The following is a 13190-nucleotide window of genomic DNA, read 5'->3' on the forward strand; positions in this document are numbered from 1 at the left end:
AAGAGTTGACGGTGCCAGACCTGCTGAGTTTTTCCAGGTAATTTTGTTTTTGTTTTGGATTTCCAGCATCCGCAGTGGTTTTTTGTTTTACTTCTCCGTTTCCTAAATTGCAAGAAGTTTTGCCATCTAAACAAAGGATTGTATAAAAATAAGATCCCAATGTTTGAGTTTACAATGGGAGATGAATTATGTCTGGTCTCTGTTTTATTTTAAAACACCAATGTTACAGGTAAAACAGGCTTGGAGAAGGAGCAAGAATTTATCAGTAAATGCATGGAGAGCCTTATGATGGCATCAGAAAATCTTGATAAAGAACCTCAGTCCAGTCTTACCATCATTGAAAGAGGACTCTTGATGCTGAAAACACACTTGGAAGCATTTAGAAGGAGGTAAATAATTGCTTTTTTTATTTAAGAAGAATCATTGTCAAAGACCACGTATGTTCACTATGCTATTTATCTTTAATTAAATTCAAACTATTTATAAATTACTGCAGATTATAACTTAACCAGTCATAATTAGCTCTTATACTTTCAGTGCAAACTGAACAAGGGAGTGCCTCCTTTCAGATTGGTTTATGTAATGCAGTATTGGTTTACACCCTTTATTCTGTATTTTCACCTTTTAGATTCTTTGGTTCAATCAGGTGTGGTTCCAGTTGGGGAAAATAAATATTTAACACATTCAATTTTCAATTAGACACTGTAGCAAATGCCCAGATTAATCACTGTTAACCTTGGAAAGCATTTGTAAAATTGTTTTATTTTATATCATGTAAAATGTTTGTTTGCTTAAAGTATGATTGTGGGACATAGGATTGTTCAATCCCCTTGACTCATCCCATAGGTTGTATGACCATGTATTTTAAAGACATAGAGATATACATCACAGAAACAGGCCCATCGTGTCCGTGCTGGCCATCAAGCACCTATGTATTCTAATCCCACTTTCCAGTACTTGGCCCATAGCCCTGAATGCTATGGCATTTCAAGTGCTCATATAAATACCTCTTAAATGTTGTGAGGGTTCCTGCCTCTACCACCCCCTCAGGCAGTGTTTTCCAAATCCCAACCACCCTCTGGATGAAAAAATGTTTCCCCAAATCCCCTCTAAACCTCCTGCCCCTTACCTTAAATCTATGCCCCCTGGTCATTGACTCCTCCACTAAGGGGAAAAGTTTCTTCCTATCTGTGCCTCTCATACTTTTGTATACCTCTATCAGGTCCCCTCTCAGCCTTCTCTGCTCTAAGGAAAACAACCCTAGCCTATCCAGTCTCTCTCCATAACTGAAATGCTCCAGCCCAGGCAACATCCTGGTGAATCTCCTCTGCACCGTCTCCCGTGCAATCACATCCTTCCTATAGTGTGGTGACCAGAACTGCACACAGTACATCAGCTGTAGCCTAACTAGCATTTTATACAGCTCCAACATAACCTCCCTGCTCTTATATTCTGTGCCTCGGCAAATAAAAGCAAATATCCCATATGCATTCTTAACCACCTTATCTACCTGTGCTGCTGTCTTCAGGGATCTATGGACATGTACACCAAGGTCCTCCTGACCCTCTCTACTTCCTAGGGTCCTACCATTCATTGTATATTCCCTTGCTGTGTTAGTCCTCCCAAAATGCTTCTCAGGATTAAATTCCATTTGCCACTGCTCTGCCCATTTTACCAGCCTATCTATATCGTCCTGTAATTAGTTGATTGTCAACCTTTTCGACATGTTCGTTATTACATTTACAGAATGATCATTTTCAACTTGGCAATTAGAATTAATACAAAGTGCTAGTTTTATGTTCTGAACAAACAAACAAACTAAAGGAAAATCCTTAGCAAAGATTTGTAACACTTTTCTCTATGTTAAAGGCACAATATATGGTACTTGTTGATGGCAGTTTTGGTTTGCATTGTTTCCTTAGGTTTGCATACCATTTGCGGCAATGGCAGATTGAGGGTACAGGTATTAGCAGTCACTTAAAAGCCCTTAGTGATAAGCAGTCTTTACCATTACGAATTGTTTGTCAACCAGCTGGGCTGCCTGATAAGGTAATTAAAATTCTGTGAAATGCTGCTAAGAATAGTTTCATTCTTTCTTTGTCTATCCCCATTTTTACAATATTGCAGTAAATTTGCATTTTTTGTGAATTTGTCATTTTACTATGGAACAAAAACAAATTGCAGATTTCATTAATACTTCAAATGATGAAAATGGGAGCTAAGAACAGAATATGCTGGAAATACAAACAAGTCAGCCAGCATCTGTTAAGAGAAAACAGACAGACAGTACAGTTTCTTAACTGTAAATATAAACAAAAGTTTGAGTTTTTGCTGCTTTAATTATAAGCTTCAATAAATTGATCTTAATCTTGACAACTTGAAACAAACACTTGAGTTCCAACTCAAAATTAAATCATTGTTTTGCATCTCCACTTTCTATAGTATGACAGAATTGGTTTGTGTGAAAAGAATGAGGAGGAAGAATATGAACATATGCACATATGAATTAGGAGCAGGAGTAGGCCACTCAATCCCTCGAGCGTGCTCCACCATTCAGTACGATCACCGCTGATCTGATTGTAACCTCAACTCCAAATTCCCGCCTACCCCTGATAACCTTCCACCCCCTTGCTTATCAAGAATCTATCTACCTCTGCCTTAAAAATATTCATAGACTCTGCTCCCATCGCCTTTTGAAGAAGAGAGTTCCAAAGACTCAGGACCTTCAGAAAAAATTTCTCCTCATCTCTGTCTTAAGTGGGCAGCCCCTTATTTTTAAATATCGACGCCTAGTTCTAGATTCTCCCACAATTGGAAACATCCTTTCGACATCCACCCTGGTGAGCCCCCTCAGGATCTTATATGTTTCAAATCTGTATTATCCTTTAGAAAACTAAAGTATGGTAACAGCACAAGGCCTTGTATGGAGCAGGAGATGGGTCACAATTGCTTAAATAGTTTCTATGCTGAGGCATACTCTTTCAAAGGATAGTGTCCCCATGGTATCTTTCCATTTCGGATATCTGATTTCCATTAAAAGAATGAGGATGACTGCATAAAAGACAGGTTGCTTTTCTTCGTATTTGGATTGTTGGTCTCCATGCATAAAATTTTCCTTTCCTCTCTCCTCTAGCCATTGATTTTGCACAAACTGGCTTGTTTGGATTTGTATAGTAAACAAATATTTGTATTTGTTGGCCTATAAAGAGAATTATTTGTTACAACATTTAGAATTTTGCTGTTAATCTCCTGCACAATAATTTTTTGAGTGACGTTTGGTAGTCTTTCAAAACTTTCATAATGCAACCATCATGATTTTGTAATTAAAATGTGTTAACTTTAGCACAGGTTAGTCTACATTTGATAGGACAGGAAAGATATCACTACTGCAATTTTGAGTTTTGATTATGATACCAAATTCTTAACTCGAAACAGTTGCTTTCTTGACTGAACAGTGAATACTTTGTTCCACTGGCGTCTTAATAGACAGTGGACAGCATTTGATAGTGGTAGCAACCATTGAGTAGGTTCAGCCTTGGCAATGGTCAGTTACTCACAGGCAAATGTCAACACTGGATAATAGGAATCATCAACCGTTCTTATTAAATTACCCTGTCCATCAGAGAAGCAACATTTAATTGCATTTTTTAGTGATCCGTTTCACAGTACACATGACAGAAAATTGTAGTACCAGATCCAGAGTTGACTATTGCTTGGAATAACTAGTAACAGCATTGAAGGGTCACCTGCCTAAGTTATAGTTGTGTTAGCACAATCTCTTTCCATAATTTAAGTATTGCTATTTTTTGCTTCAAAGGTCATGTTTGTACAATTATTGTTTGGATCCAGTTTCATTAAAAAAAAGTAACTTTTTGCTATAGGTCCCAGCTTTAATTGCATTTTAATATTTAACCCTTTTAAAGTGCATTAAGTCAAAGGGCTGTGTGGATTCAAATTTATTTCTTCTTAACCCCATTTGATAGTTTTCTATTCTTGTCAAATAGGTTTAAGATGCAATGAATTGTATATAAAATGTTTAATGCCTGGAAATAAATGCAGTGCTAGATGTTTGGAATATTTATTTCTGAAACCTTTATTAAATTAATTTCCATCTTGACTACTAGATGACCATTGAAATGTATCCCAGTGACCAAGTTGCAGATTTACGGGCTGAAGTTACCCACTGGTATGAGAATCTACAAAAGGAGCAAATGAGCCAGCAAGCTCAACTCCAAGAATTTGGCCAAAGCAGCCGACAAGGAGATTTTCCTGGTAAGCCAATGGATGAAATGTGTGCGTATGTTTTTATATGTAATAAATATTATATATTATATAATGTCAAACTAGCTTAATGTACTAATGCCACTGCTTCCCCTGGACTCCAGTTCTGATCTGGCAGCTCATTCTCTTCTCTTCCTGGCACCTCTAAATCCCTTCTGCCCCCTTACTTGGCTTTATCTCCTATCCTTGCCTTGTGACCCCACCACTCACCCCAACCTTTATTCTGCATATGTCTTTTGGATTGCATTCTCTCTAGATGCCTATTTCCATTCTTGTTTGCCAAAGCCCAGCTGTATCTTCAGCTCCTATGCCATTCTTTTCATTATTGCCTTTTTCTGCATTTCTCAGCTGTAGCCTTCTGATGGTAGTTAATGCATTGATTCTGGTTGAGGGAAAAAATAGGGCAAAGATGATGAATGGAATATGATGTGTGGCAATAATTTCTGCCACTAGTGACTTCCCCAATCATTTCCAGTTGTATGCGATAATTTTTTTTTTTCATGCAGTTTAGTTTGGTTGGTGATTTAGGATCAACTGAATTAAATTACTGTACAAGGATGTCAAAATGGTTGACTTGAATTTTCTGTGCTCTTTTTAGGAGGACTTATGGGGCCTGTTAGAATGATTTCCTCAGGTCATGAGCTTACCACAGATTATGATGAGAAAACACTCCATGAACTTGGATTTAAAGATATGCAGGTACTTAAAATGCTGATTCTTTTTTTCCCAATAGAAAAATAAGGCTGTGTTGTACAATTAGAAGCAATCATATAAAAGTGCAAAGTTAAATATATAGTTCCCCCAAATACTCTCTAAAGTACAATCTGATCGGAGAAAAAAAAGCCTGCTTTTAATATTTTATATTTTTCTACATGATTGTTCAACAGTGCCTAATTTAATTGTGCTGTTTTTTCAGATGGTATTTGTGTCACTGGGAGCCCCACGTAGGGAACGCAAAGGAGATGGTATTCAGTTGCCTGCGTCTTGTCTTCCTCCACCCCAAAAGGAAAATATTCCAATGCTTTTGCTTCTTCAAGAACCACATCTTACTACCTTGTTTGACTTGCTTGAAATGTTGGCATCATTTAAACCACCTTCTGTAGATCAAGCTATGGAAGCTAGTGAGGTAAAGTCTTTGAATGCATTAAGTGTGTTTAGTTCATGATTGATTAGTTCATGGTTAGATCATAGAAGCACAAAAATGGTAAGGTGATTTGACTAAGAAAATTTCTTCATTAAACTATTTAAAGCTATTTTTCCATTCTGTTTTCTGTGTAGAGCCATGTGTACCCTTAATTAGTTTGGACGTCCACTGGCGAGAAATGTTAGGTCCAGAGTTTGCAAATTAATACAAGTGGGTTGAAGTTGCACTTTGCAGTATTAACAGGAAGTATTAAATGGTTTGTGGTCAATAATGCCAGGAATGATTTCAAGTGTCAAAGCTCAGCAGCACAGACTAATTTAGTAGAATCATGCTCAAGGAGGCACTCTTTATTTTTCCCTTGCCCATTTCCCCACCAGCAAGTTCATGGAACTGCATCGTATGTCCTCCCACAACTCCCTCCACCGTTCTTCCCCTGACCCCCACCTGCCAAACCCTAATCTACCCAGTTCACTAAGGCACTTCCTTCCCTAATTGGGATTCAAAAATGCGTTTTAAGTATTCAGTTCTATAGCACCCCTTGGACTTATTACTGTTTTATATCATGGTCATACCTGACATTATGCTTATTGGTTGTGATGACAAGAAAGCATTTACTATTTAGATTTGTCAGTTTGGGTGGGGGAAGAGGGGTGTTGTTCATGAGCTATCATATCTGTTTACACTATAACTCTTGTGGCTGACTGGAAAGGCATTAGGAACAGTTGCACACACACATTTATACCACACTGTGGCCACCAGCACATGCACAACTGTTCCTGATGCCTTTCTGATCAGAGGTAGGAGTTTGGATTGGTATTTATTTCACTGTGGCACATAGAAGAGCATAATTTGCTGGCGACAATTCAGTCCAGTTCCCAATCTGTGATGGGATCTCAATCTCAATGCGATTTTATGTGAGTGCTGCATAATTAAGCTAGATCCAGTGCATTAAGACTTTATGCAGGGAGTTTCTATAAAGCATGGATCGCTCAGTATGTAGATAATTGGACTCATAATCCCAGGGTCATTGTTTCGAGTCCCACACTGAATAATGAATTTTTTCATAGAACCGTAGAATGATTACAGCACAGAAGGAGGTCAATTGGCCTGTCATGTCTGTGCTGGCCCTCTGATGGAGCAATTCACCTAGTGGCACTCACTGTCTTTTCCCTGTAGCCCTGCAAATTTTTCCTTTTCAAATAATGATCCAATTCCTTTTCGAAAGCCTTAATTGACCCTGCCTCCACCATACTCTCAGGCAATGCATTCCGGATTCTAATCACTTGCTGCATGAAATCTTTTTCCTCGTGGTGCCTTTGCTTCTTTGGCCAGTTACATTAAACCTGTGCCCTTGGTTTTCAATCCTTCCACCGATGGGAATAGTTTCTCTCTATCTATCTGTCCAGAACCCTCATGATTTTGAATACCCCTATCAAATCTCCTTTCAACTTTCTCTTCCCCAAGGAGAACAATCCCAACTTCTCCAATCTTTCTACTTAACTGAAGGTCTTCATCTCTGGAACCATTCTTGTGAATCTTTTCTGCACCCTCCCTCTAATGCCTTCACATGCTTCTCAAACTATGGTTCCCAAGCCGGGACACAATACTCCAGTTGAGATTGAACCAGTGTTTTATACAGGTTTAACATAACTTGCTTTCTTTTGTATTCTATGCCTCTATTGATAAAGCCCAGGATGCTGTATGCTTTAACAAAAATAAAAATAGCTGGAAAAACTCAGCAGGCCTGACAGCATCTGTGGAGAGGAATACAGTTAACGTTTCCAGTCCATATGACTCTCCATCAGAACTGAGGAAATATAGAAATGAGGTGAAATATAAGCTGGTTGAGGGGGGTGGGACAGGTAGAGCTGGATAGAGGGCCAGTGATAGGTGGAGGCAAAGAAGAGATTGCCAAAGATGTCATAGACAAAAGGACAAAGGGGTGTTGATGGTGGTGATATTAGCTAAGGAATGTGCTAATGGTGACATTAAGGGTAGAAAGCAGGATGAGCAAGTGACAGCCTTAGTGGGGGTGGGGTGGAGGGAAGGGATCGAAATAGGCTAAAAGGTGGAGATAAAATAATGGATGAAAATACATTTAAAAATAATGGAAATAGGTAGGAAAAGAAAAATATATTAAAAAATATAAATTATTGGAAAAGGGGGGATTGGAAAGGGGGTGGGGACGGAGGAGAGAGTTCATGATCTGAAGTTGTTGAACTCAATGTTAAGTCCGGCAGGCTGTCAAGTGCCTAGTCGGAAGATGAGGTGCTGTTCCTCCAGTTTGCGTTGAGCTTCACTGGAACATTGCAGCAGGCCAAGGATGGACATGTGGGCATGAGAGCAGGGTGGAGTGTTGAAATGGCAAGCGACAGGGAGGTCTGGGTCATGCTTGCGGACACACCGAAGGTGTTCCGCAAAGCGGTCACCCAGTCTGCGTGGCCTCTCCAATGCAGAGGAGACCGCATTGGGAGCAGTGAATGCAGTAGACTAAATTGAGGGAAGTGCAAGTGAAGTGCTGCATCACTTGAAAGGAGTGTTTGGGCCCTTGGACGGTGAGGAGGGGGGAAGTAAAGGGGCAAGTGTTGCACCTTCTGCGGTTGCATGAGAAGGTGCCATGGGAGGGGGTTGAGGTGTAGGGGGTGATGGAGGAGTGGACTAGGGTGTCCTGGAATGCCGCCGGTGGGGGGTGAAGGGAAGGTGTGTTTGGTGGTGGCATCATGCTGGAGTTGGCAAAAATGGCGGAGGATGGCTGAATGCTTTATTAACTGCTCCCTCAACCTGTCCTGCCCTGTCAATAATTTGTATGCATATACCTCAGATCCCTCTGTTCCTGCACCCATTTTAGAATTGTACCCTTTATTTTATATTCTGTGAGTTCTCCCTAACAAAATAAATCACTTCACACTTCTCTGCAATAAATTTCATTTGCCATTTACATGCCCATTCCATCAACCCATCTATGTCATTTTGAAATTCTACACAGTCCTGCTTCTGGTTCACAATACTTCTATATTATCTGCATATTTTGAAATTATGCCCTGTACACCAAGGTCTAGGTCACTAATATATATCAGGAGCATCTTCAGCCAAGTATTTTCAATAGACTTTTGTCCTTAATCTAAATATTACAATCATTGGAAGTTGAAAATCTCATTTGCTGCAATTATATGTATATTTCTTCATCATTTGCTGACTTCTCAGAAGCATGTTTTACAGAGAGAAGTTGATAAATGATAGGTGGACTAAATACAAAAACTTGCAGTTGGTTAAGGATTGCATGGACCTAAAAATAGATAACTTGAACTTTATTGTTGGTCTTTGTCAAAATAAATTGTTTGTTTTAATGCATACAGCTGACACATTGACACTGTAACTGCGCATGTACAGGAAATGCACCTGGTGTTGCAATACAAAATAAGTACAGTCATCCATTTAATGAAGGATAGTGCGTATTTATAGTCATATTCATTATATTTCCTGACACTGAACTGGAACAGGAAGTTGTCACCCACACTATCTGCTGGCGCATGTGCAATTCCTTCTGCTGCTGATGTAGTTGTTGTGTGCCCGTTGTCTGCTTTGCTCGCCACCTACTTAGTGCCTCCCGCTCGCCATCCGGCTACTGATCCCTCGTTGCCTCCCTTGTTGTCCCACTTTCCACCTCATTGGCTACCTTGCTCCTGACCCCTCACTGTCTTCTGCTTGTCGCCCTGATCACTCGCTGCCCCTTGCCACCATGCTCGCCTCCCTCCCTCTGTTCCCCACTCCTGAACTGTCTCACTGTCCCTCTTGCCATTTTGCATGTTACGAGCAATAAAGCAAGGAGAGGAGTCGTAAGCCTGGTGGCCAAGGTTTGGGGGCGGGCCTGTGAGCAAGGCATCGAGAGGGTCAACAAGAGGGACAGAGAAGGGTTGGGAGCAGGGCGGTGATCAAGGGGGCAAGCAGAGCAGCGAGTGAGGCAGCAAGGGTGGTGAGTGAGGTTGAAAGGGGTTTGGAGTAGGGCAGTGATTGAGGGGCTGCCACTAGTGCTCTTTGATGCAGGCAGCTCCCTGCGATGCCTTGGCAGTGATGTCACAGGCACCGCGAATGCATGTATGGTGACTGCATCCTATGCAGTTGCGTTGTCAGCAAATGCAGCCTTATATATTTAATTATGTAGAAGAAATTTAAAGTGATTTTCTTCGGAATACTACTTTGCAATTCTACTAAGTGGTGTATTATTAAATGGATCAGTGACAACTAAATGCAATTTGCTGGTGGAAATATTGCTTATATCTACATCAGCTTGATGAAATTCAAAACTGTATCAAATAAATTTATCGCTAATTTGATGGCCAAATAGTAAAATTCCAATGAAGTGTTTCAATTTAAAAACGAAATTCACAGTTGTTAATTTGTTTGTAATATTTGGCAGTTAATGTATTATATGTAATAATCCAGCTGTTTAGGCCACTGAAGATTAGATTTTTCTAATTTATTCTTTCATGGTATCTCGGCATTACTGGCTGGCCGACATTTGTTGCCCATCCCTACTTGGTCTTGAGAAAGTGGCAGTCAGCCCCCTTGAACCATTGCAGTCCCTGTGGTGTAGACACATCCACAATGCTGTTAGAAAGGGAGTTCCAGGATTATGACCCAGCAACAATGAAGAAACAGTGATATTGTTCCAAGTCAGGATGGTGTGTGGCTTGGAGGGGAACTTGTAGGTGGTGGTGTACCTATGTATCTGCTGCCCTTGTCCTTCTAGGTGGTAGAGGTCAAAGGTTCAGAAGGTGCTGTCTAAGGAGCCTTGGTGAGCTCCTGCAGTGCATCTTGTAGATGATACACACTGCTGCCACTGTATTGGTGGTGGAGGGAGTAAATTTTAACGTGGTGGAAGGGGCGCCAAACAAGCGGGCTGCTTTGTCCTGGACTTTGCTTTAAGATGTCACTTAAAACCCTTGATTTGAATTCTTGCCTCATCACGTGTCCACCTAGAGCCCTCTTCTAATACATTTTGTGGCACAAATAAGAAATTGCAGTATTTTTTAAATAGTTATGAGTGGCGTTATGATTCCACTAGAGACCAATAACTTTTTAAAAGAGATTAATTTCCCAGTGACCGACAAAGGATCATACAACTCAATTCCACATTTTAAGACTTTTAATGTAACAAAAACACTAAAGTCAATATAGACTAAATACTACTTAGTAGACAACTTTTTTTTTTATTTGTTCGTTCATGGGATGTGGGCATCGCTGGCTAGGGCAGCATTTATTGCCCATCCCTAATTGCCCTTGTTCAGAGGGCATTTAAGAATCAAGCACATTGCTGTGGGTCTGGAGTCGCATGTAAGCCAGACCAAGTAAAGGCAGCACATTTCCTTCCCTAAAGGACACCTGTGAACCAGATGGGGTTTTTACAACAATCGGCAATGGTTTCGTGGTCATCATCAGATTTTAATTTTTAATTCCAGATTTTTATTGAATTCAAATTTCACCATCTGCCATGTTGGAATTTGAACCTGGGCCCTCAGAGGGCCCCTGGGATACTCTCTGGAATGCTAGTCCAGTGACAATAGCACTATTCCACCCCCTCCGCCCATGAGACGAGAGCTAATGCACAAAGGGGAATTTCTTAACATGATCGAAAACAGTCATTTGGTACTACAGAACTTGAGTATTGCTGAAAGAAGATTTTTTTTTGTCAAAGCTTTTCATCTTGCACTCATCAGGACAAGTCACAAGAATATACCAATGTCATAGGGAACAACATATTTATACTGTATTAGAAGAGAGTGCTGATTGGTTGGCAAGTGGACTCTGGTAGAGGCGTTGCCATGGAGAGTGCACCAGTTGATGGTGACTAACAGTTAACTGCCGATCATTGTTTGAAATTTAAACCAGGCAGCTTGATTCTGGTTGGTCAAGACATTTCCCTGGGGAATGAACCAGCAAATGGATGTCACTTGTTTTGTTTAGCTGAAACAAGTGCAATGTGTGTACTCGTTCTTTCTATCTGCAAAGAACAGGGCCCTGTATATTAATATGTGTAGCTTCCAGTACACACGCATGCGCCATAGTGAGAGCTCAACTGGCAATCTTAAATTGATTGTCAGCGTAATTCTTAGCACACTGAGGATTATTTAGAAAATGTTGTCCAATTATGGAATCACATCTAACGTTGAGCACTGTTTTGTGTTTTGCAAGCAAGGTTGGTTGGTACCTTGCCTGTAATGAACAGCGGAAGGGACATGCTGTTTGATATGATCCGCCAGTCTCTGGGACGTATGGCCCGTGCACCTAGCATCACCCTGGTACTGAAATTCGTACACCACATTACTCATTTATGTGATAGGTAGAACACCTTTTTGGCTTGATCCAGTTAGTGGCGAATACTATTTGTGTTGCTACTGCATAGTGACAGCCTGAAACGGCAAGCTCATTAGTTGCTCAGACTTTTGAAATACCTTGCCCTTCCAGGGTAATCTGAGGTAGACTGGGCACTTTTCAGGACTGGAACTAACGGCCTTGGGCCCATTCATGAGTTTGCACAATATACAGCGTGAAATGACCTGATTAGGATAGCAGTTAACCCACAGGATGTCTTTGCACCCTATTTCAGCATCAAGCTTGCTTGGTGAGCAAATGGCTCAGGCCCTATTTGCAAGATTGCTGATAAGGCCAAACTTATAATATGTGGAACTGTAAAGAGTCCCAGCGTGTGTATTGTCCAGTGAAGGTAGGCTTGCAGTAGACTGTGGTTGAGAACCCCTGGCAGACTTCTCAATTAGTACGTGAAGGAAAGGGGGTTCATTTGACTGCTCCATTCCAAAGGTGAATTTGAACACAGGATGGAGCCCATTAAGACATGCAAGGAAATTATTACATGCAGCTGCACATTTAAATACAGCAAACGTATCATCCACATGGCAGCAATATGCATGGGTTAGGAGGTTGGGTGTCCTTCCATCGAAGACACGTTTCTCATGGAACCCAACAAAAAGATGTTTGCAAGAGTTGACCCTAGAGGCATCCCATGGCAATCCTGGTGTGCCAAGAATTATGCTGGCAACCAATTTAAGATTGTCAATCGGGCTTGCAATGTGGTGCAATTTAATGTACTGGAAGCTACATATATTAACCACAAGGCCTTTTTCTTTGCAGACAGAAAGAACATGTATACACTTTGTGCTTGTTTCAGCTAAAGAAAATAAGTGACATCTATTCGCTGGTTCATTCCCCAGGGCAATGTCTTGACCAATCGGAGTCTAGCTGCCTGGTTTAAATTTCAAACAATGCTCTGCAGTTAAATGTCAGTCACCATCATCCGGTGCATTCACCATGGCAACGCTTCTACCAAACAGGGTCCACTTGCCAGCCAATCAGCACTCTTCTCATATAGTATAAATATGTTGTTTCCTGTGACATTGGTATTTTCTTGCAAATGGTCCTGATGAGTGTAAGACGAAAAACTTTGCCAAAAGAAGTATTTTTTCAGCAATACAACTGAAAACCCCATGCCACATTTATACATTGCACTGCACCCTTCCTGGACATGCAGTCTTGAATTTAAAGTCCAATGCTTCCCTCAACTCCAACAGGATCACTTCTCCCTGCTTTGCTAGGGTGAATCTTCCAGTGTCCTTTCAAACAAAGGCCCCTTCACTCAACCCTTTGAGCATAATTGAATGTGCTTCCCGTTGCAAGGTAACCTTTGGTGATTCTGTGACCTTTAACTCTTCACAATCCTTGTTTCTTTGAACAGGGGTTCCGTCCTTGA

At 40.8% G+C, this 13190-nt stretch overlaps 1 protein-coding gene across 1 annotated transcript in view; it reads left to right on the top strand.

Annotated features, from left to right (window-relative positions):
- The window catches only part of usp34 (ubiquitin specific peptidase 34), a 273481-nt gene that overhangs the window by 111373 nt on the left and 148918 nt on the right, over window positions 1-13190 (top strand). Inside the window, exons 24-28 of the mRNA XM_078556887.1 lie at window positions 230-389; window positions 1923-2049; window positions 4125-4272; window positions 4880-4980; window positions 5198-5407. Coding sequence (XP_078413013.1) covers window positions 230-389; window positions 1923-2049; window positions 4125-4272; window positions 4880-4980; window positions 5198-5407 — 746 coding nt within the window. The remainder of the gene's footprint in view (window positions 1-229; window positions 390-1922; window positions 2050-4124; window positions 4273-4879; window positions 4981-5197; window positions 5408-13190) is intronic.

This window comes from Cetorhinus maximus, chromosome 14 (assembly GCF_964194155.1).
Source record: "Cetorhinus maximus chromosome 14, sCetMax3.hap1.1, whole genome shotgun sequence".
Taxonomy (NCBI): Eukaryota; Metazoa; Chordata; class Chondrichthyes; order Lamniformes; family Cetorhinidae; genus Cetorhinus; species Cetorhinus maximus.